This window comes from Babylonia areolata, chromosome 11, assembly GCF_041734735.1.
Source record: "Babylonia areolata isolate BAREFJ2019XMU chromosome 11, ASM4173473v1, whole genome shotgun sequence".
Classification (NCBI taxonomy): Eukaryota; Metazoa; Mollusca; class Gastropoda; order Neogastropoda; family Buccinidae; genus Babylonia; species Babylonia areolata.
In genome coordinates this window covers 13833675-13859794 of record NC_134886.1, presented here as the reverse complement: position 1 = coordinate 13859794, position 26120 = coordinate 13833675, and the positions used below count along the sequence as shown (strand labels likewise).

At 41.7% G+C, this 26120-nt stretch overlaps 1 protein-coding gene across 1 annotated transcript; it reads left to right on the top strand.

Annotated features, from left to right (window-relative positions):
• The first annotated feature begins 9097 nt into the window (after window positions 1–9097).
• Window positions 9098–18377, top strand: LOC143287146 (solute carrier family 22 member 7-like). The gene is made up of 6 exons (XM_076595090.1): window positions 9098–9196; window positions 13266–13453; window positions 14241–14375; window positions 15440–15507; window positions 17727–17847; window positions 18311–18377. Exons 1-6 carry the CDS (start codon window positions 9098–9100, stop codon window positions 18375–18377), a joined length of 678 nt encoding a protein of 225 aa, XP_076451205.1.
• Window positions 18378–26120: the final 7743 nt, after the last annotated feature.

Genomic DNA, 26120 nt, shown 5'->3' with positions numbered 1-26120 from the left:
ACAAAATCAGTGGGTCGATCTGAAAATTAATGGGTCAGGAAAAACAACCCCTTATTCCCCAGTCAGTCACCATGTATCCCCATGATTTATTACTGTCCATCACACTCGTTAATATGTGAAATGGACACACACACACACACACACACACACACACACACACACACACACATATATATATATATGTAAATATATACATAGATAAATAGATGTATATATATTGTTACTAATAGTCATTGAAGTGGTAGTAGTGGTGGTAGTTGTGGTGGTGGTGGTAGTATTTGTAGTAGTCATTGTCGTCGTTGTAGTAGTAGTGGTAGTCGTAGTAGTAGTTGTAGAAGTAGTTTTTGCTGTTGTCACACAAGTTAGCATTCACACCATTCTGTCTCTGGAACTGATTGAACATCAATATCAAACATGTCAAACATATATATATATATATATATATATATATATATATATATATGCTTGGGAGAGAGAGAGAGAGAGTGTGTGTGTGTGTGTGTGCCAGTGTCTGCTGTGTTATGATGTAACACGGAAAATACAATATAGTCATTACTAAACATTATTCTGCAATGCTGAAACACTGCTTTGAATGGTAAATGTACTAATTACTATAAAAGACAAAAGTATAAACAAAAGCAAAGCAGTACAGTCAGATAAACAGTTAATGGAAGAGACTGCAGCTGTTGTGAAAACTCATTCGGACTTTCTCGACATTAGGCAGCTCCTTTGGGCTCAGCGATGCAGATGATGATTTCTTACGGCAAAATATTCTGCATGTATCGAAGCCATTCTCAAATTAGATCGAGGAGACTGGCATGAAAGTAAAATGCAAAATTGGAGCTGTATTCAGCCGCATTTAAGAATGCGCAAGCGACGATGCCTTTATGTAAACGCACCGCGTTTCGTTTCCCGGCTCGGTACAAGTTTTGATTTTTCCCTCCAATGTTCATCTGCTGGATGTCAAACTATAGGGCAACGATAGTGACGATTATATTTACAATTTTCATAGTTTGGAAACTGCAATTGCGATTGTTTTGCTGGAAAATAACAGAAATCTACAAAAGCCATTTCAGCACGACCGATTTTACGATAGTATAATAAGTCAAGTGACCTTCTAGCTGCCACATCGATGAGTCATTTCAAAATTGTATGCGTCAATGACCGATGACCGTCACGAGACCTACACACCATGGTGTGTGTGATTTCGGTGTTTTCAGTAGTCCGTGTTCAGATCCAACATGCGCGAGAATCAACATCAGCCCATTACTTAACACAATGATCGCTTTGTCACGAAACCTGGAGAGTGGGGACCGCCACCGTATACCTTCAACACCAAAGACTGACAGACCACCATGAATCTACTGACACCAAAGACTGACAGACCACCATGAATCTGCTGACACCAGAGACTGACAGACCACCATGAATCTGCTGACATTTTGGGGATAGGACAGATTGCAGAGTTTTTCCAGATGTTGAGGACAGAGCAGTTCTGGAGAGACCAGTTGAAAAGTTTACAAAATATATCATTCAGTTCAGAGGCACATGACTTCAAAAGATTTCTTCATATGTTATCAGGACAAAATGCCGTCTTGACATTCAGTTTAAGAAATTATGATTCAACAACTTTCGCATCGATCTCAAAGTCCTGTTCTCTTTCTTTGTCTTTGATCTATCCCTGCAGCTGTGATACCACACTATCAAGTTCCCCTGTCAGATCATTCCTTTCAAATCGATAGTAAAAGTTGTTAAGATTATCGGAGAAATGAATATGCTTGTGTGGTGTCATTTGACAAGCAACTGTTTTCTTTTCCATTTCTCCAGTGAGAGCTTTCAACCCATCCCAAGCATCTGCCATTCTTCCTGTCTGAAATTGCTGCTCTACCTTCTCTTTGAATTCCTTCTGTCCCCTCCATAACCCCTCTAAGTTTCCTCTGCACTGGTTTTCTACCCTTCTTACTTCCTGACTGAAATGCTATCTTTCTCTCGTTTAAAATGCTTTTGACAGACTTTGAGATCCATGGTTTGTTGTTGGGAAAGAGTTTAATCATTTACAGAAAGTAATGTGGGGAGTCACAACATCGGCTGTTTCATGCACATTATCACATGGGTCAGTCAGCACACTCCAGGCAGTACAATCAAAACATCATCTCAGTTCATTCACACTCTCAGGCGTCCATACTATCACATTCTTCCGTACAATCGGCTCTGTCTTTATCTTAGATACTATAGGATGGAATTAGATGGACAAAATCATGATCGGATGTACCAACTGGTGCCAGGGGCACAGATGTATATGCATGGAGAATGTCGCCATGAGTCAATCGTCTTGTCCAGTTGGGTGCGGCATGTAACATATTGTCGAAAAAAAAGAAGGGTTTTGCGTGAGCCACAATGATAAAAATCTCCAAGTATAAAACACAAGGCGTCGACAGAGATGAGCTGAAGGTTATCAGTCTTCCGGACTAAGCTGTACTTCAGGTTCATGAACGGTTTATTTCGCTGAAACTAAGAAACAAAAGAATGGGAGGAAAATCCCGAAAACCTCAATCATCTATTCAACACAGCCATTTTACCCACTCTAGGAAGACATTGTCGGGAATGGCTACAGGGCAAAACTGATGCAGAATTGAAGCTACTCATAGAAGAAATGGAAATCAGGAACGAAGAGGACATCATCATATACACAGTGGCTCAGTCACCAAAGACCAATCCGGTTGGGGATTCACTGCGAAACAAAATGGAAAAACAATTAGGGAAGAGAATGCTACCTACTAAGTCACACCCTCCAGCCTAACGATGGAAGTTGAAGCTGTGACACATGCTGTCCAGTGGCTATCATCTATTCATATGCATGGAAACCAACATGCCATGATTCTAACAGACTCAGTGAACCTCATACAAAAAATTGAAAGTAGAATGGGAAGCCCAGAGTGGCATGAGGCAATGCGCAACTTTCAGATTAAAAAACGTACATGGTCATACTGCCCGGGACATGCAGGTGTTAAGGGAAATGGGCGAGCTGACACTCTCTGGTAATCCAACAACATCGAGCGGCTTACATTTAGGAAAATCGGAGATCCTCAGAAAAGTCAAAGAATACCAAAAAGAACAGGTACAAGTCCGTCACACCATCGATCGCCTCAAAGAAAACAAGAGAGGCAAGGCCTTCAAGACTCGCTTGTGATACACTTTTAAAAAAAATCCAAGCTTTTTATGTATTTAGTATAATTTCAAAATGTAATGTTTAAGATGAGAAAGATCAGTTTAAAGCAAATTAAGTCCCCTAGCATTAATTACAGAGTAATTTCCCTTTTTTACTATCTGCACCAACAACGTTTGCAAAATAGATAAAACTTCCATGCTTAGCAAAAGAAGTTCCCGTTTGAACAAAAAAATGATAATAATGACTGCTCTTGTTGTTGGATCAGAATATCAGATCAAAGTGCCAAGTTTAGAGAATACCAAAAATATAAATATAAGAGTAAATGCAGTTTGCATATAATTAGGCTTCTTTTTTTTTTTCTTTTTGTGTGTGTGTGTGTGTGCCCATCCCAGAGGTGCAATATTGTTTTAAACAAGATGACTGGAAAGAACTGAATTTTTCCTATTTTTATGCCTAAAGTATTTGCAGAGAAAATGTCAATGTTAAAGTTTACCACGGACACACACACACACACACACACACACACACACAGACACAGACAACCGAACACCAGGTTAAAACATAGACTCACTTTGTTTACACAAGTGAGTCAAAAAGGTAGAGTGGGAGCGGCCGTAAGTCTAACATGAAAGGTAGAGCACGATGCTTTGCAAATCAAACAAATATTGGCATCAGTTCCAAACCAACATTGTGCAAATTTCTTCAAAACGGAACAGAGTCTCTGTGGGCTTTTTCAAATACAATAGACTGAGCAACACGCCAGAGATCTTTTCCCACCCCTCTTGCTGCCAATCAGTGGCAGCCTCTGTGTGTGTGTGTGTGTGTGTGCGCGCGCGCGCGAGTGTGTAATTGTACACGTGTCAGGAGAGATTTGTACGCGTGTGAGCACATACATGTGTATTTGCTTGTGGGTGTCGGTGTGGATGAGGGTGTAGGGATTGTGTGTCGTGGGTGCTACGATTTGTGTGTGTGTGTGTGTGTGTGTGCGTGCGTGCGTGCGTGCGTGTGTGTGTGTGTGTGTGTGTGTGTGTTGAGGATGAGGTGTGTGTGTATGCACGTCTGTATTGTGGGAGCAACGGAATATTGGAACGTGCGGGTGTGCATATACATGTGTATGTATGTTGTGTGCTTGAAAGCTGTGACAAACAGACTAGGTATGCGTGTGTGGGGAAGCGAGGGTGTGGGGGGTGCAGGGGAATTTGGGAGATGTGTGTGTGTGGGGGGGGGGGCTCGTGTACATTTGTGTATTTGGGCCTGTGCACTTTTGTTTGTGCTTTCATATCTGTGAAACCGCATGTTTGTTGCATATCTGTTATGCATGTGTGTGTGTGTGTGAGGGAGGGGGGGGGGGTTCTGTATGTTTTACATTTATTTGCTTATTTGTTTATTTTTTATCATTATTGTCTTTTTATTTATTTTTATCTATTTATCCGTGTTTATTTATTCGTTTTTGTTTTAATCTTTTTTTTTTCTTATCTCTCTCAAGGCCTGACTAAGCGCGTCGGGTTACGCTGCTAGTCAGGCATCTGCTTATCAGATGTGGTGTAGTATATATATATTTGTCCGAACGCAGTGACGCCTCCTTGAGCCACTGATACTTTTGCTGAGGCTGTGGATCTGAAAAAAATCGGTTGTTCCCCAATTAGCTGCCTGAACGTTAATTCAGTTTTGGTTTAAAGACGGTATATATGGTATTCCTTATTCACAATTACTATTCAATTTGTCTACCCTTTTACCTTCGTTCAAAAACCACAAGTTCACATATAAAGAACCTATTCACAGTTCATGATTATGGTTTGAAAGAGCTCTTTTGGGTGTGTGCCTTCATGCAGGCTGGCCAGTTTATTCTTCCATTATTGTTCATCACTGTCCAGGATACTTGGAACATTTTGCCCTTTTAATCAGCGTTGAAGGATAAAAATGAAAGTGTTCAGCATAATGAGTAGAGCTGGTTCAGTTTTGCAAACACTACCAGCCTTTTACGTTAATGTGTAGTCAAGTGGCCTTAGATGGTTTCAAAAGCAATTAGACCAGCAGTTCAGTGTCAGTTGTTCTAAAACAAATGTGAACAATGGGAATTCATTCAAGCAACCTTCCATTATGATAGGAACATTCTCAGAAGTACCATCATGTTATTTTCGTTGATGTTATCAACTATCAATTGGTTGGATTTAGTGTTTACCAGTCTGTTAGTAACTGCAGTGAAACAAGCAAAGAAAAGAAAAGGGAAAGGAAATCTTTCCACCTTTCTTTACGATAGCTTTTTGCTTTGTTCTTGTTTGTTTTTAACAATGATTTTAGGTATCGTTTGTTTTCTATTTTTGCAAATAATCATGCTAATTAATGTATACTAATTCAAATGCAAAGTGGTCAACATGTACTAGAACTTAGTCTCAAATTATCATCCTCAAGAGTGGCTTTAAAGTGCATAAACTATAATTCAAAATAGTTCGTGCATAAGAATATCTCTTTTCCAGAACACTGATTGGCGTAACGAATGGAGCCGTTTTAGTGGTTGCCTCTTCATATCCAATGGAATTCATTGGGAAGGCCAAACGTGCCTTGATCAGCTCTATCCCCTTTTGGGGCTTGGGCGCAACGACACTGAGTTTACTGGTGTGGGCAGTTCCCCACTGGAGTCACGTGCACCTGATTACAGCTGTCTGCTCGGCCGCCTGCCTGCCTGGCTGGTTGTGAGTCGTCCTGACTGCATCTTTCTCACCCTCTCTCTTTGTCTGCCTCTGTCTCTCTGTCTGTTTCTCTCTCACCCTCTCTCTTTGTCTGCCTCTGTCTGTCTGTTTCTCTCTCACCCTCTCTCTTTGTCTGCCTCTGTCTCTCTGTCTGTTTCTCTCTCACCCTCTCTCTTTGTCTGCCTCTGTCTCTCTGTCTGTTTCTCTCTCACCCTCTCTCTTTGTCTGCCTCTGTCTGTCTGTCTGTTTCTCTCTCACCCTCTCTCTTTGTCTGCCTCTGTCTGTCTGTCTGTTTCTCTCTCACCCTCTCTCTTTGTCTGCCTCTGTCTGTCTGTTTCTCTCTCACCCTCTCTCTTTGTCTGCCTCTATCTCTGTTTCTCTCTCACCCTCTCTCTTTGTCTGCCTCTGTCTCTCTGTCTGTTTCTCTCTCACTCTCTCTCTTTGTCTGCATCTGTCTGTCTGTTTCTCTCTCGCCCTCTCTCTTTGTCTGCCTCTGTCTCTCTGTCTGTTTCTCGCTATGTCTGACTCTGTCTTTTAACACAAACACAAGTGTACAGAGTCAAAAGCTTTTTAAAAATTAATGCAGGGGAGTAAAGCCGGGAGATTATTATGGTTTACATAGTATATCATTCTTTTATCAGATTTCATTACCTGTATATCCGTTAAAAAGTGGTTTCTTCTTCACGATTTGCGTTGGGGAGTAAAAACTTTATATGATCAGCAATGCACGATGAACCAGTTTTGTACACCTCATTTAGTAAAGAAACTGGCATCATACTGGTTTATCTCCTTTGGTAAGCATACAATTATCGCTTTTTGTGTTGGGAATAGTTCGCCTCTTTCAAACCATTAATTTCTACGGCAGTTTAATTTTCCAGGTGTTTCCAGATGCCATGATGAAGAATCGGTGGCTGTTTACCTAAGAATGCCCATTCCGGGCATAATACATTGAAGCTGGTTACTGAAGTTACATCCGCGTTGGTGAACAAATGACAAAACGGGTTGAATATTTGTTATAAAATCACTTAAAACTCATACATCTTTGGATCTTACTACCTGCCCTACAGACCACTTCATACAAAGATATGCTTTGAATTTGTGGAGAGTGGACAACAGGATGGAATAGATAGACAGGCTTCTATGAAAACAACTAAACAATGTGGACTAAACATACCAGACATAGGAAAATACTCTTTGGAGCCATGTGTTCAATTCTTTCAGATCATTCTCTGCTTGCATTATACTCAAAAGCTTAAGCGAATTGCTTTCTGTATTGTATTCTGTATTGAAAAGATAAAAAATCGTCAACGAGATAATGAAACACACACACACACACACACACACATTTGTACGCAAGCGAATACATTCTATCACACTCTTTTTCTGAAAAGGAATGGAATATTTTCTTCTACTTATGACGAGTTTATCGCCAACTTTTGATTGCCGTGTGATCTTCGTTACGTTCAGTGGCTGGTTAGCTGCACTACGACATTTTGTCAACAATAGTGGTATGAATTTAGCTGATAGTATAGTATGCAGTTAGGATATGCCCAGTGCATTAAGGATCACTAGTGCACACAAGTGTTCGAAAACATATATACCAGACAACTCCAGACCAAAGTGTTGCTCCAAATGAAGAAAAACCCCCATTGATATAGACGGTAAAACAAAAGAAAACAGTATGAGAGATAGGCTGAAATGGTTGCAAGTAAGAATAATACGCAGAATAATTGCTACTAATGTTGTTTTGAATGCAATGGGTATAACTGATACAAATGTGTATGGTATAATGATGCCAGAGATTCCATTGAGCATTTTATGGTATTGTATTTTTTGGGGACGAAGTTTTTGGTTTAACCTATAAAATTGGTTGAAAGAAATATGCAAAAGATGTATATCATGTCCACATCTCACGTAATATTGTGATTTTATTAACTGATGAACTTATAAAACTGAAAATATATTTGATTTTATAATGATTAAGCCAAAATGTATATCTACAGGTAAATGTGATTCTCTTTCTATTGTTATCAAATTCACTTTTTGTACAATACCATCATTTTGATAACCATTTTTCTATTCTTGATGTTTTGTTGCTGTTGTTGTAGTTAGTTAGTCAGTTAGTTATCTTCCTTTTTTTGTGTGTGGGGTTGTTGTGAGCCTTTTTTTTTTACTTTGTGATTCTGTTTATATTTGAAATGAATAATTATTTAAAACTCTAAAAACTTTATAAAAGAAAAGACAACAAAGAAAAATGAAAAAAGGAACACTCGTAATTTCTTTCATGAGTAGCGGTCGTTGTAACGACACTTACGTCTTGATTTACTGACAAACGTGCCCATGAGGAAATACGGAATACATTACAGTTAGTGACTTCAGCAAAAGAAGCAACAGCAGCAATAACCATCTCTCTCTCTCTCTCTCTCTCTCTCTCTCTCTCTCTCTCCCGTGGGGAATGTGAGCGGCTGTTGTGTTCACACGCTTTTCGTTTGCACTGGTAAACATCATTATTTGTGACGGACAGAGACAGAATTATTTTCCCAGTTTTGGCAGAGCAGATCGTGGATAGCCATGCCATCTTGTGCTGCCGACATTCAAGCTGTATGTGGCAGCTTCAAAAATCGCCATTGTCACGCTTCGCCGACGAATGGACGGTGTCACTTTTGGTCTCCTCCTTTGCTATTTGTTCTGGGGCGGATTTTTGCTTCAATGTGGCGACATTGAAAGTAACCCAGGACCCAACCCTCCTCTCAGCAAGGACAGTATGAGGCAGACCAGACTTGCCAGTGCAGGATCCTCCCAGAGGGCCAGTCTGGATAGAGCAAGTGGCGCTGGTTCTACGATGTCTTTCCCTTCTGACACAGAGCCCACCCTTAATGATGTCATAGCTACTTTGAAAGCCATGAGTGACCAGATGGGGTCACGGATGGAGACGAAGGTGGAGGAATTGAAACAGGAGTTGAAACAGGAAGTGCGTGACCTTAAAGACGACTATGCAGCTCTGCGAAGTGACCTGAGGGGAATGAGGGAGGAAATGATGAAGCTGCGTGAGGAGAACGATGAGCTGAAGAAGACCAACAAGGACCTCTGCCAGAAGCTGACCGACTGCGACGCAAGGATCGATGACCTGGAGGGCCGCTCCTAGCGCAACAACCTCCTCTTCTACGGCCTTCCCAGGAAAGACAACAAGACCAGTGCAGACTGCGAGGGCTTGGTGCAGGACCTTCTAACGGACAAAATGGACATGACTGATGTGGTGGAGTTTGACAGGGTGCACCGGCTGAGTTCCAGGCCCGACTCCCCAGTGATTGCCTGCTGTACCTTTTATAAACAGAAGGTAAATATTTTGAAGGCTAAAGGGAAATTGAAAGGATCCAATGTATTTATTGGTGAGGGCTTCTCTAAGGGGGTAAGGGATATCAGGCGCAGACTAACTCCCCACCTGAAAAAAGCCAGGCAGGACGGGAAAAGAGCCACGATGGTATTTAACTACTTATTAATTGATGGCAAGAAATTCTCTGTCGATGCCAATGACAAACTTGTTGATTTTAGATAGGGAAGTGGCCAGCCCATTTTTGTTACAAGTGAGGTATTTTTCAGAGGGAGAAGAAAACCCAGAGACATCGCTGTTGCCATCCAGTGTTGGCCAGTGTGACACTGAGCCAGCGCGTGAATTTGATGCTGGAAACTGTGTATGTGCAGAGTGTGCTGACGAATGTTCGCAGTGTGTGTCAGTGTGTGAGAGCGTGGTCTGTCAGCACAGGCACGAGGAAAATGATGGTATATTAAATCGGAATAAAACTTTTGTCAGTAATGAAAGCAGTAAAATTAAACCATTGTCTTTTATTCACTGGAATATTAATGGGTTGCTCTCAAAATTACATGATAATGACTTTATTTCATTCCTTAAATCATTTGACTTTATTTGTTTAGTTGAAACATTCATTGATGGTTTCAAACCTTTGTTTCCTGGGTATAAATGTTTTTGTGTACCTGCAATAAAATTCACTGAAAAGGGGAGGCGATCGGGAGGAATTGTATGTCTTGTTAAAGATGATTATGTGTCATGTGTAAAGCAAGTTGGTGTGAAATCCAACAGTTTTGGTGCACTTGTCATTGATAAAACATTATTTGGTATTGACAAAGATATGTTGTTTGTATACGCATACGTACCACCCGAAGGGTCCCCATAGTATGCTTATTTTTACTGCGAAAATGGTATTGCATTACTGGAAGCTTTTTTGATTGATTGTTCATTACTTTACAAGGATGTTTATATATATATATTTATATATTGTTGTGTGGGGATTTGAATGGCAGGACAAGTGATTTTTCCCACCACTGTCAGGGTGCTTCAGCAGAATTCGAGTCTCAGCGAAAAAGTCACCCAGTTAGTATTGGTAGATGTTCTGAAGACTCGGTTCTTAACAGTTACGGAAAACTGTTGAATATGTGTACTGCAATTGATTTGTGCATACTTAATGGAATGTGTCACGGCGACCAGAAAGGTTGCTACACGTATATATTGGACAGTAGATGCAGTGTGAATGATTATGTTATTATGTCTTGTGAAATGTATGCATTATTATGTGATTCATGTGTGTTTCGTGTGTCTGACAGAATTGAGTCTGATCATATGCCTGTGGAACTCCGTTTTGCAGACAGTGTTGTTGAACTGAAAAAATCACAGTTTGAATATCATTTTGTATTAGAAAAATATGTGTGGAATGACGACCTGGCTGATACATACATTCGTAATGTAAACTCTGACGAATTTCAAGAAAAAATAAACTTTGCAATTAGCCTAATTAGTGTTGATATAAATCAGGCATTGAACGTTTTTAATGTATGTATTAAAGATGCTGCTCAACATATGAAAACAACCAAGTAAATATTAGAAATGCGATAAAACCAAGAGATTGGTTAGATGCAGAATGTCGCAGCACTGGAAAAAAATGTTCGCAGGTTACTTAACAAATATAGACATACTTTAGATGTTAATGATCGTCATTGTTTTTGCAAAGCCAGAAGGGAATACAAACATTTACTAAAAAGAAAGAGAAAACAGTTTAACGACACACTGCTAACAGAACTAATTGCTTCTATTAAGAACCAGAAAGAATTTTGGAACAATATACGTAAAATGTCGTTTAAAAGAAAACAGCCAGTTAATATCATTACTAACGATGTTTGTTTTGAACACTTTAAAACTCTACTGACAAAAGATGTTATTTCTGACAATGTACTGCAATGGGAGCAAGATGTAGAGGGTGAAGATTATTTGAATTGACCAATTTCAATAGAAGAAGTGATGTTTGCTATAAGAAAAAAAAAATCGTAACGCTACAGGACCAGATTGTATAATTGGTGAATTGCTGAAATATGCCAGTAAATCTGACTTGATTGTGAATTTCTTTGTAACTTTTTTCAGTTCGCTGTTTGACAGAGGAATGTATCCTGAAAACTGGACTGAATCTATTGTTTTACCACTGTATAAAAAAGGCGATGTGAATAATCCGAATAACTATAGAGGAATTTCTATTTGTGATATAAGTAGTAAGTTGTACAGTACAGTTATTAATCAGAGGCTGCAACAGTAGGTAGAAGATAATAATATCGCAGGTGAATACCAGGCAGGGTTTAAACGCAACTACTCAACTGTTGATCACATGTTTACTTTGATGGCCTTTGTTCAGAAACAGTTCTCTTTAAATCGAAAATTATATGTTGCTTTTATAGATTTTGAGAAAGCCTTTGACACTATAAACAGAGTAATTCTATGGCCTATTCTTTTAAAAGCAGGTGTTCGCGGCAAGTTGTTGAAATGCATAATGAGCATGTATGCATGTGTGAAAGCTAGGGTTAGATGTGGAGATAAGATGACAGATTATATTCAATGCACTTCTGGTGTGAAACAAGGTGATGTCTGCAGTCTTGTTCTTTCCTCTCTTTTTATCAATGAACTAACTTCAGAAATGGGAAGCACAGTGCACAATTTATTGGTGATATTCTAGAGTTGTTTATCCTTCTTTTAGCTGATGATGTGTTAATGTCTGAAACTGTTGTGGGTCTGCATATTCAATTAAATAGTCTATCTAGAGCTGCACAATCACTTCAGTTGAAAGTAAACATGTCAAAAAGTAATATAATTGTTTTTAGAAAAGGTGGATATTTAGGAATGAGGGAAAGATGGGCTTATAATGGGACAGTGATGCCTGTAGTGAATGCTTATAAATACCTAGGTATATATTTTTCAGCTAAATTGACTTTCACGGTTGCATGTAAAGATCTTGCAAGTAGAGCCAAGCACGCATTACTCTGTATTATGCAAAAATTGTCAAGTGTAGAAAATAAGTCTTTAGACCTATTTATGAAACTGTTTGACTCCCAAGTACAGCCCATTTTTCAGTATGGAGCGGAGATTTGGGGTCTTTCTAATGCTGCTGCATGCTGTGAGAATGTCCATCTATTTGCACTAAAAAAGTTTCTTGGAGTCACCATGAGAACACCAAATTATTTAATCTATGGTGAGACGAATAGGTATCCAATCAAACTTAATTCCGCAGTAAGATGTATTAGTTATTGGTTAAAGACAACACAAATGGAAAATTCAAGGCTACCGAAAAAAGCTTATAACATGTTATATGATCTAGACTCTAGAGGTAAGGTAAACTGGGTGTCAAAGGTTAGGGTTAGATTAAATAAACTGGGGCTTGGTTACAGCAGGGGGTAGGCGACATAAATGGATTTATTCGCGTGCTTCGTACAAGATTAATTGATTGTAGATGGCAAGAATGGTCAGATCATGTTCAAGAAAGCGATCGTTTCATGTTTTATAAGCAGTTCAATTATATGCATTCTATTCCAGCTTATTTATCAATGAAAATGGATAGGCATTTAAAATATATCACGACAAGGTTCAGATTAGGGGTTTCCGACATCTTACTGCATTGTCTTCGTTATCGTAAGTTCAGTGTTTGTGATCTTATTTGCCCATTATGTAGATGTGCTGAAGAAACTTCACTTCACTTTGTGTTATGCTACCCTGCTTTGGAAGACCTTAGATCCCAGTTAATTCCACAAAAATATTACACACGCCCAACTTCATTTGGACTTGTTTTGCTGATGTCATCGACAAACGAAACCATTACAAAACAGTTTGCTGTTTACTTGCACAAAGCGTTTAAAAAACGCAATACATTATGTAGTTAATTATTTGTTGTGTATTCTCAGCTTGTCGTTGAACATTTACTGACGTGTATGCCTTTATTGTTGTGAATTACTGTTCACTGTACCCCCTTCATGAGGGGCCATGGCCTTATTATTGAATAAACCATCCGTATCCGTATATATCTCTCTCTCTGACTAGATTTCTTCCAGAAAGCGTACGTTGGTTAACCTTGAAGGGTCACGTGACGAAAGCTCAGCGCGTGCTGTGCATGATAGCGCGGTGGAACGGACGGAATCCTCCCAACCTGAATTCAGTACAGGCTCTGTGCTCGGACAGTGACCACACTCAGAGGAAATTCAGCTACTTCCACATCTTCTCCACCTGGAGAATGATGAAGATCTCCTGTCTGCTGGGCTTTATGTGGTGAGGAGGTCGTTTAAACAGTAAATGTGGTTTTTCCTTCAATTTCAATCTAAAGAATAAAAACGTTCTCTAAATAACTCGAGAAGTATTCATGGCTCACATAGAAAAAGAAATATGGGAAGAAAGAATAAAACAACAACTGATTTCATGTCTTTATTGTATTTTATTTGATAGCACACACACACACACACACACACACACTCTCTCTCTCTCTCTCTCTCACACACACACACACACACACAAACTCACGCGCATAATCCCATAACAGACATGCGTTTCATGTATGGGACATCCTATATTAGTTGCTGTCAAATGAAAACAAGGGGACATGTTGCAATGGACCAAACAAATGTGAAAGAAGGCGTGCAGGTGGAAGCTGATGATGACACGTGCGAAGTGTCTTCCGTCATGAGAACAATATGGCAACTATAGTGTCTGAACATGTGGTAATTTGACAAAGTTAATGCACGTTCACAAAGGTGACACTATTTTTTTTCTACTGCCATTCCGTCCTAGCGTCCCACGTATGGGATGCACACACTTCACATCATGCATCTGACAAATCATCCTTAGAAATAAAAAAAATTGCTCAAAACGTCTTCCTGAATAATAAATATTGGGCACTTTCATAAGAATATGATTTCAGCACAAATGGATTTTTTAACGCAACAACAAAGAAATGACACAATATATTAGTAGTGTCTCTGTACATTCGTGTCAGCAGTTTTACTAACAACTCAACATTAGAAATAGCGGTAATGTGTGTGTGTCCCTTGTGTGCTCTTAGGTTTTGTTGTTCGATCGCCTATTTCGGGATACTGTTCGGCATCACCAAACTATCCTGGGACTTCAATCTCAATTTCTTTCTGATGACGGTGGTGGAACTTCCGACACCGCTGTTTGTCTACCACATGTCAGGATGGTCAGTTTGTTTCTCTCTCCCTCACACACACACACACACACACACATATATATATATATATATATATATATATACGTGCGCGCGCGCGCGCACACACACACACACAAACGCACGCACGCACGCATGCACACACAACACACACATACGCATGCACGCACGCACACACGCACGCATACACACACACACACACACACACACCTCGTGGTGTGTCGTGTCTGGAGTGGCAAAGCCTGGTGGAGGTTTAAGCATTACTTCTGTTTTCTACAGGTTGATGTTCAGTCTAAAAGGATTTGCTGCCGTTGATGGGCAGTTGGCAAGAGTTTGCAGGTCTGGTTTGTTCAGAGCTGCAAGAGCACGGTCATTTGCAAACAGTCGAACTTTCAGGGCTTTTGCTAGCACACATGTAGCGGACAGTGACCCAGCATCAGTCTGGGAAAGGGTGGTGAGCAACCTGAAGTTAGAGTGGGAGCCAAACCACAACCCTGTCTGATGCCAGGTAACTGGTAATGGATCTGACTTTACACTGTTTCCACTCTGCGAACCACCATACCATCATGGAATGATCAGATGACCCAGATTAACTTCAGTCGGCAGCCAAACGTCGACAGGATGTCCCATATATCCTCCTGGTTGACAGAGTCAAATACTTTTACAAGTCAGTGAAGAAGATGAGGGTTATGATTCTCCTCACGGCACGGTACTGTTCTTGTATTGTTGAACAGCAAGCATCATATCAATCATTTCCCCCTACTCCTGACACCACACTGTCTTTTGGAGACCACATCATCCAGTGGATGGTGTGTGTACGGTTCAGGATGACCCGGGACTGATCTTTCCTGCGATGGTCAATCGTGAAATGCCTCTGTGGTTGTCACATGATACTCTTACCCCTTTCTTCTTGCAGAGGTGTATGATGTGACCTTTGAAGTCCTGTGACACTGACTGGTCCTTCCTCCCAGAACTGCTGCATAACTTGGTAGATCTGATAGCAATGGCTTCTCCTCAAGTTTTGAAGATCTCTAAGAATATTCCATTAAGATTTAGCCCTTTGGCACCTGCAACAGCTTGATGGCCTTCTGGGTTTCCTCAAGTGTCGGCGCGGGGTCATCGAACGAAACCAAGACTGGGTGCCGTGGAATGTTTTGGAGAGCCTGCTGGTCAATCCAAGAAGGTTTTTATGCAGCTGACTGAAGTGAGCGCTCTAATGCTGTATGATGTCGCCGTTTCCGGTGAGCAGAGTGTCGTCAGCTGAGCGTACAGGTGCCATGGTGTTTGAGGAGGGGCCATGCACATCTAAATGCCAGTAAAGAACTTCTTGGGGTTATGCTCGTCTACAAACTGCCGTAGTTCTTCAGCCTTTGCTTCCAAATACTTGTTCTCCATTTGTCTCAATTGAGTCTTGGGGTGCTTGAGGTGGTCTTATTTGCCTGGTTACTCCTTGCGATTGACCAGTTTGTAAATGCTTCTTGATTCTTCTGGAGTAGGCGAGTGATTTCATCGTTGATATCAAGGCACCCCTCATATTTTCGCTCTGGACAGCCAAGAGTGAGCTTTACAGAATTGTAGCCTGCATCCCAGAAGCTGGCCAAAATTTTGTTAGTTGCCCCTTGCTGGTAGATTCTCAACATGATTCGCAAAGTTGGTAACAAAGGCGTTTTTGGTATTTGGATTAGAAGTCTATGAACGCTGGCCGTTTGAATAATCCTGCCATGAGGCCCGTGAACATCTGGCCAAGATTGAGGCTCTGCTCACAGGAGTATTGACGTCCCTAAGTAGCAGCAGCTTGTCATCTCTCTGGACGCGTGTGGTGCAGACGGCTAAGCCAACGTCTGCTTCCCTGCGCTCATCCGGAGTCCTACCTAACCTGGTGAAAATGCAGTCAGCTCCAGCCTGGCTGATCACCCCCCCCCCCCCCCCCCCCCAAGTGTCTGCCAAGCGTGTTTTGTTGAGGTGGCAGTGTTGTTGTATCTATGGAGTTCGCGACGAACAAGTGATGTTCAACGTTCTGGTGTGCTGCAATGCTTTCAGTCCTTTAGTTTTGCAATGTTCTGGGCTGCAACACAAAGTGCGCTTTTTGGGGTGAGTCTCCTTCGTTGATGGTTCTTTTGCGTTTCGACCACTATTGTAGATTCGATTCGGCTGCGCTATGTAGCGGATGTGATGAGGCAAACTTTCTTCAAGTCACCTTTTTTCTGGGCTCTTCCCCCAGAGAGAGAGCATTGCTGTCTCTGAAGGGGGCTGTTCCGTCGCCAGAGTGGCTGACGAACCTTGCGCATTTCAGTGAATAGCTGTTCCCAGGGTCATCTCACGCCCATTCGCCGTCGCCACTGGGCGAATAGGGTAAACAGAAGCCGTAGGTTTTCTGCCTTTGGGGCCAACCGGACTTTTTGGGGGGTGGCTACAGCCTTAGCCTTGACTTTGCCAGGTCTACCCACAAGGCAGTTGGATCATTTTCCCTTGACTGAATGACCCGTGGGGGTTTACCTGTACAGGTCCAAAGGACCTACCCACTGCCCTGAAACACACACACACACACACACACACACACACACACACACACACACACCATGGTATGAGGGAAATAACCTCCGAAATCAGCTGCCTGGCCTGTTTTGTTCATATGTTCGTTTTGTTGTGTTTCGGAGTGGTTATTTCCCTTGCAGCAGATGCAGATTATGTTTTGGATGAATTAAAGCTCTTTTCTGCAGAAACACATATTCATACACAAATACAGTCACACACACATACACAGACGCACGTATTCGCACACACATTGACATAGCCACACACACACACGCACATGCGCGCGCGCACACACACACACACACACACACACACACACCTCAATAACTTTAATTTCAATAATCTGCAACGCAATCGAAATTGACAATTACAGTAGCGACTCACATCACTGCACCGGATACACTGGCAAGAACATTATTAATGTGGCTGCAAATGACAATCTTTGTGTGTGTGTGTGTGTGTGTGTGTGTTTCTTTTTGTATGTGTATGTATTTGTGTGTGTGTGTGTGTGTGTGCAGGTTTGGCAGGAGATGGGCACTGTTTTGCAGTTTAATGGTTTGCACTCTGTCAATGATGGCTGTGGTGCCTTTTCTACTTCTATGTAAGTGTCTTAGGCCTGTTTCTCACTCTGCGTCACAATGTTCGTTCTACCTCATTGCATTCCATTCCCATGCGCGCGCGCGCGCGCACACACACACACACACACACACACACACACACACACACACACACCACTACTTATTCCTGTTAGGCATTGCGCTTAAGTCCGCCACCCCCTGGAATGACGTGGACTGTTCTGTTTATAATGACCCGGAACCTGATTTTCAGTATCGGAGGAGGAGGCAGGAAAGTACGTCAACGCGCTGTGCATTGTGTGCCGGGCAGCGCTGATTCTGGCATGGAATGTGATGTCCCTCTTCACTGCTGAACTCTACCCAACTGTCGTTAGGTATGGTACTCGACTTGTCTGTTTACATTCATCCATTCGTTTGTTCACCCATTGCCAACCTTTTACAGTCAAATATTGCTAGCATTTCCATAGTTCTTTTGGTTTTGGAAAAGGTTACAAAGAGAACAAGACAGCGATGTACCCCATGCCAACTAGCCTCCGTGGCAAAGTGGTTAGCTTCGCGGACTGACGACTGGGAAGTCGCTAGTTTGAGCCCCATCAGAGATGGGTTTTCAGAGGTGGGTTTCTTTCGGCCTGTGACTGGTTTCTACTAACATTTGAGTGTGCTTTGTTCTCAAATGACTTGAGTCTTTGGGAGTGTTATTCAAATCTCCGAACCATGCTGGGAGTAGACCAAGAAGAAAAACCGATTTGGAGAGTGATCGGTTGTGCTAGATTTGACTTGCCCGAGACACGCCGCATGAAACTGTAACAGAGACTATACCGGATTGATCGTGTCCAGGTTAGCAATGACCGTGCCATCTGTCGACTTCCACAAGGACGGACACGAAAATTTGCAACTGGTGTAAAATCACATTGGAATGAGCATAATCACAATCGCCATCTTATAGGTAAAACAGACTGGATGAAGGAACAAACCCATAAGGTGAACAGAACAGATGCACTTATGCTGAGAATGTAGATGAAACAAAAATGGAGTGCAGACAGAATAGGGGCATGTCTGGTACCGCGGTGAAGTTGACGAACACGTGTACATGGAGGGGGTGGGGGTTGGCTGGTCAACAAGAACATAAGGAACGCGGTACTGGGATGCAACGCATCATGATCCTTCGTTTACGAGCGAAACACTCAGATTACGGTAGTGCAAATATATGCCCACATATCAGACTATAATGATAACCAACTTGAAAAATTCGACAACAGTTTGTCATCAACAAGTTTTACAACAAAAAACATCACAAAATTGAGAAATATCAAAGGTGTTTTTTTTATCCCAATTCAGAGATGACCTTGCAGACCACTCTCAATGGCGTAAATCTCGTAAACTTGTACAATTCACGCTTCTTCCTCTAGTGGATAAACATGCACCACAAAAGGTAAAGCATGTTCTCAATCACAAAAACTCCCCTGGGATAGATGATTATGTCTTCATTGCAAGACAGCATAGGAGACATAGGTGGAAAACCAGTATCATTTCCCGTAAGCAAATTTACAGACAAGCCAGAAACAAAGTAACAAAAGCCATTAAAATTGGAAAGCTAAACACTTCTAGACAAAGCTTACGGAAGTATGATATTATCCAAAGAAAATGGTCTCTCTCTTTTCAACTTTGATTGGCAGGCAAAACTCCCTGAAGGTAGTTCACAGGAGTACGCTAAATCTTTTCCCACTTTATTGCAGAACAAGATGGCAACTATTCATTGTACTTTTTACTGATACCCCAGAGCCAGGAGATCAAACAATTGTTCTATGTTCCTTTGCTGAACCTGTCTTCTTATTTCCAACAAAACACTAAAGAGCATCCACTTTTATTTCAAAAGCAAAATCAACTGCTGAAAATTCTTATCATGTACTAACCAAATTCCAGCTTCAATTTATAGACAGCCTGTTACAGTCTTTTCAAGATGATTAACCTTAGTTTGCAATCAGGTCATACTTCTGCAGCTTTCATAAAAGATTATGTCAAACCCTGTGTGCATGAGTCGGTGGTGAATTGTATCCTTGTGTGAGTGCATGAATTTTGGAATCTGTGTGTAAAAGTAACCACACAAATGCATGCATATTGTTCTACTTGTGAGACCGAAATTATGTGTTTGTGTATGTGCATGTGAGTGTGTCTGTGTGCATATGCATATGCTTGTGTGTGTGCATGTGTGTGAGCATGCGCATGTGTGATCCCGCCAAGTGACAACGTATGTGCTTTTGAACCACACATAAGGTATATATATGTACACACACACACACACACACACACACACACACACATATATATATATATATATTATATGTGGAGTGATGGCCTAGAGGTTTGTTCTCCAGGACAACCAGCTGTATCTGTCGGGACCTCCGTCTTTCCTTCCCTCTCTCATTGACTCTCAGGCCTGCATCTCCGATCTGAAGACATGGATGACTGAAAACGAAATTAAATGAGGATAAAACCGAAATCATGATTATCATCCATCACTCCACCAAGACTTTGTCACTCAGTCCCTCTTCCTTCCTCTCTCCCTCAGTGGCACCGACATTCCTCTTTCCTCTTCCGTCCGTAATCTTGGTGTCATACTCGACCAGTCTCTTTCCTGTCAGCAGCAAATATATATGCAAACTGTGTTACTTTGAAATTCGCAGAATTGCATCCATTCGTCATCTTCTGACTGAAGATGCAACCAAAAATCTCCTCTGTGTCTTTGTGCTGTCCCGCATGGATTGTTGTAATTCCCTGCTTGTCGGTTCACCCAGCTACCTCATTGCCAGGCTTCAGAAAGTCCAGAACTATGCTGCTCGTCTGATCTTTCCTTCCTCTGAATTTGATCACGTCTCTCTTCTCCTTCATGCTTTACACTGGCTTCCAGTGCAAGAAATACTTATTTACAAAGGCGTCTCTCTTTGTTTCAAGTCCATTGAGGCTTCTTGTCTACAGTAATTTTATGATCTCATTCATTCTTACATACACTCACGCCAACTCCGCTCTTGTTCTGACACCCGCATGTTCAGGATCCCCCATGCGCGAACCAAAACGTATGGCCAACGCAGCTTTTCACACCAAGCCCCCATTCTTTGGAATCAGCTTCCTCAGCCTCTCCGTCACTCATCTTAACTACATTTCCAGCCTGAAGACCCACCGTTCCCCCTCCCGAATAATTCTCAACAGCTATTCCCTTTCCAGTATGAACTAAAATGACTATAAGTGAGTGAGTTTTGATTGGTTGTATTTTTGATTATGTACTATCTATGATTGTGTGCAATGACTTGTGTGTGCGTGCGTGCGCGTGTGCTTCTGTGTATTGTGTGTGTGTTGGGGGGGGGGGGGGGGGGGGGGGGGGGGGGGGAAATAAGTTTTAATGTTTGGTATCTTGTGTTCAATTTTTCCTTTTTGAAATTTACGTATGTGTTCTATTTGTAAACGCCTGGGGTTATTTTCAAGATTTGGCGTCATTGCTAATAATAATGATAATAGTAGAGGCAACGCGTCCGCTTAGGAAGCGAGAGAATCTGAGCGCACTGGTTCGAATCACATAGTCGCCAGTATTGTCCACCCCTCCACTAGACCTTGAGTGGTGGTCTGGACGCTAGTCCTTCGGATGAGTCAATAAACCGAGGTCCCTTGTGCAGCATGCACTTAGCACACGTAAAAGAACCCACGGCGACAAAAGGGTTGTCCCTGGCAAATTCCTTAGAAAAATCCACTTCGATAGGAAAACAAATAAAATTTCAGGCGGGAAAAATACATCGCCCCCCCCCCCCCCCCCACCCCACCAACATATAAGTGCAAAAACATGCGGCTTATGAATATTCGAAATTCTTTGTGGATGCAGATATAACTATTCCACAGTCCACGAAAAAAGTTATCCGAACAGTCCCGAGAAAAATAGATTTCGTGGCGTCGGCCACCGCACTATTCTAATCGTAAGAATCCAAGCCACAAGAATACTAAACATGAGATACACTGATCATATACACAATGGCGCCAAATTATTAAGAAGCACATTGGACCATATGAAGTTCTGCTGACTTCAGTTTAAAAGAGGGTAATACATTTGGTAAGGCCACATAACAAGGTCCATTCGCCTTGTTAATACAATCCTCCAAGGAACTGATGTTAGGGAAGAAGACAGTGAAACGATGGACTGACAACATTACAGAATGATCCGGAAAACCTTCTGCAGAGACCCAAGCTTTGACACACAGCCGACAGACTTGGTGGAATCTGCTGAACAGTTCTGCAGTGCGGCACCCAAGTGACTCATCACAGAGTGATGGGAAAGGAAGACAGCATTATTTCGTACCGAAACCTACATGGACCCCCATAGCAGTATTCATGAGCGTTGAGCATCATCGAAATATAGAAACAAAACTGTCTCGAATTCTTCCGGGCCAAAAACGTGTTCAAAGTCGACTCTTTTGACGTTCGTGCAGTTGAAAAGAGTGCACGTGGATTTCATTCTAGATAAGTTCCAAATGATAGGTAATGTTCGGCTTGACGTAGTTCAGGGCGACAGTTCCAATAAATAGTCTTTATTGTCATGCTTAGCCTCTGGTTCCACAAATACTTGATGGTAATAATGAACAGTTTATAAAGGATGTAGTCTTCGTGCGTGTATGGAGTGAGCTTTCTATTTTACTGAAGTCTTGACTGGACAGTATTTCAAGAGGATATCACATATTTATTCAGTGTTTTATTAACTATATGTTTAAACACAAAATTAAATATAAGAACTCACCCAAACTGCCAACGGTGAATTTCTTGGACACATTGTGTGTCCATGTCTGCACAAAAGTAACCGTGTTTTCTTTCATTTAGTCTGAGTAATAAAAACAAAGTACTTATTTTTTGCAGGAATATCGGTACTGGGCACTGCAACATGTCCGCCAGACTGGGAGGAATTCTAGCACCCTATATTTTATCTGTGGTAAGTGAAACTATTAATGTGACGTGCTTCTTATAGAAAGTAGTCTTGCATGATTGTTTCAAACAGAAGTGATATTTAGAACACACGTAAATCGATATATCCATTTTTATTTTATCCTGCAGGTGACAGTGGCGAGTTTTGTTTCAGAATATATCATTGTGCATGGGGTATAGAATAAACGATATACCGTAATACATGTGACAAGGGGACAGTGTTCCCGATCAGTATACCTATTCTGCGGGACATTTGTGGCTTTCCCAATAAATCAACTTTCCGTATTGGAAGTAAATAAATAAAGAGTGAATGAAAATATTTCAATATTGAAGATGTATATTCGAATGGAAACGATCCTGTGGAAAAAATAAAACAATGATATATGGTGTTTATATATATATATATATATATATATATATATATATATATATATATATGATTTATGATGGTTTAAAGCTGAGCTTATCTTAATTTCATTGACCGGGGCGCGAGAGGGGCGGTGCACGGTAACCCCCTCGGCCTTGCGGACTATCAGAGTTGATAATAAAAAATGCATAAATCAAAATTTTAATGTCTGTTATCAAAGGAATCAGACTGTATTATGACTCCCTCATCATAAATGATATTGCACCAAAAGGCTGTGCAAAATGGGACGAAAAATGTGATGGTGAAAACGACTGGAAGAACAGCTTTCGATATTTACATAAACTTTGTGATGCAAAAATGAAATAGTTTCAAATGAGGATTATTCATAAGCGTATTGAAACAAATGTAACCTAATTTTGGAAGAAATGGGATAATTTGATAGTAACATGTGTACTTTTTATCATGCTGTCAAAGATAGCATTGATCATGTTTTGGTCTTGTCTGGTAACTCAGACTTTCTGGCGAGACTTAAGGCCGTGGTGAATGAAAGGTGTACAAATATTTTTCAACGTGCAGTTGACGAAAGGTATTGGTATTCTTGGACATAATCGAAACATACACCCCGATGCCACGTTTTACTTTATCTTGTTACCAGCTAAACAGTATGTGTACAAGTGTAAAATGAACAAAATTAAATCTCTTTTAAGCGTATTCCGCGGTCGGCTTAAGCATAAGTACAAAATGAAAGAATACATAGCACGAATAAACTCAAGATATTCTGAATTTCAGAACACATGGACATCATATAAGCCTTTATTAGATTTATTGATTTCTTCCCGTTTGGAACATATATAATTGTTGCACCAAAGCTTTTTGTCTCTCCGAACATACTAGATATATGCACTAAAAGTGTGAAAAAGAAATGTGTCCATCACTACCATGTTTCAAAATGTCCTTGAAGCCTGACATTAAGTCCCTTTGGAAACACTGTGTTGTAAATCTGCAGTCTGTATTTTATTACAGAGTTCCACTCGGATTATCTAATATTTGTATCATCTTTTGCCACTCATATCGGTATGTATTCGCACCCCCCTTTCTTCACCCATATTTGTACTTTTTTTGTAAATATCATACAAAAAGGCAGTTGAATATGGTTGCTTACTATGTTCCTATTTTGACTGAAACAAGTATTGTTTCTCTCAAATTATGAACAGTTTAAGTTAGACATATACACATAAGACAGGAATAGAGAGGCAGTGGCAAAGTTGTCCTTAATTGCTACACCACATTGTTGGAAAATGAAAATATAGAAAACGTTAAGACACACTAAACTCTATACTCACTTTTATTACTGTTGTTTTAATTATTCGATCTTTCAGAACCAGCCGTACGTATCTATGTCTTCATCGGTGTTGCCATGGCACTGACAGCGTTAGCTCCCCTTATGCTGGAGGAAACACGTGACCAACCATTGCCAGATGAACTAATTATACCCCCCAATCGGAAGGCTGATGTCACTGCCAATGACGGAAGTAATAGCGGAATGGCTATTGTGAATGATGAGAGATTTTCGCAGAAAAGTATTTCTGCATAATTTGCGGGTATTGCAGGACGAAATGCATTGTTTCTGTGTGATACCTGCTTCGGTTCAGCTGGTTTTTATATCTTAGTATTTGGAGTTTCAGTGCTATTGCTTGAAATATCGCTTGTTTTCTCTGTTACTTTTAGATCTGTAATTTCACTACTGTGTAGTCAAGCACAGCACGACCCATACGGAACAACAAAAACAACACACCACACAATATTTTTTAAAATTATTTTTTTTTATGTTGTGTGTGTTTGGTGTGTGTTGTGGTTCGTCCGTCGGGATCGACGGGACCTTAGTCTCCTGGGGGGGGGTTTTGGTTGGCTTGTGGGGCCAATGACTGGTCGGGCCCAAAACCCGCGCCCGGGGGGGTTCTGACGCAGTTGGACGGGGGTGGGGGCGGCTGTCGGGGACTGCTGGCCTGCTTTTCCGGACCTGTCTGCTTTCTCTGCTGCAGCGATTCTTTGGGCCTCACGGGATTTGGCCCCTTTTTGTGGAAGGGGACGCCCCTTTGGTCTGCCCTTTGTTTCGTTTCCCATGTGTCATGGCTGATGTTGAAGGCCTTAGAGAAGCTTTCAGATTCTTTAAAGCGTTTTTTTGGCCCCCTGGGGCGCTTCCATTTTTGGAGTTCCCCCTCAGCGTTTCTTGGGGACCCGGTGGTTGGCATGCAAAAATACGGCCTCCCCGGCCAGGGGCCTGCTCAAGAGGTGTAGAGTGGGCAAGTTTGCCGAGTGAAACCCTCTTGTCAGGGATTTCTCTTGCCACTTTTGCGAAAAGTTTTTGGGCGGGGGTGTGGAAGTGGTTCATTTTTTTGGCGTGGCGTTTGTAACCTCCATGATTCCATCCTAGAGCATGTGGTGGAACTATGGCCTGTATACTTTGAGCTTTTTCCCCGGGTGATCCCTCCCCTGTTCCGACTTCTTAGGAGTCTGCCAAAGGGAAGCGCTGGCTTTGGCGGTCTGGCATTCACCTCGTGCGTGACAACTGTCGAGAGGTGTACTGCCCAGGTTTTAAAATTTGTCCACCCTTCAGTCGTTGCCCTTTGATGGTTTTTGGTTCCAAAGGCTTTTTGGGGGGCTGGTGCATCACCTCAGTTTCTTTTGTGCTGTTTGGGGCCCAAATTTTCACAGGCAGCAGAAAATTTCGACGCGGGTTTTGCGTCGCTTCGGAGGCAGCATTGAGGCGCGCATCAGAAAACGGAAGTCGTTGAGGTTTCTGTCTCCCGTGGTTTTTTGTTAAAAGCCCCCTGGGGTTTGAAGAGTGGCCTCTGTGCGGTACCTGATCCCAAATGCCTACGTCAGGTCCTAAAGGGCACTGCAGCATGGGAAAAATGAGATAACGGGGGTGGGGGAAAGAACTCCCCCTTGCTTGACTCCGTTGGGACGGGAATGGTTTTTAAAGTTCTCCGTTGTCTTGGATGGGGCCAGCACCCCATCGTGTAGTTGCCGTATGTGGGATGAATTTTTGGGGACATCCGTATTCCCCATGATTTCTCCAAAAGGCCACTTGCAAACATATCGAAGGCCCCTTGGTCAGTCGACATGGTGGAAAAAAGTTCGGCTTTCCCGTTCCGACTTTTTTCCCCTGGGGCTGCCGGGCAGCAAAACCCCTGTCGATACCCGCGTTCTTTCCAAACCCACTTTGGGCCTTGGTAGGAGACCTTGCTCAAGGTGCGCATGGACGGTTGAGTGCACTCGGGCCCAAACCCTTCCCTGCGACGGACAGCGGGGATTTCC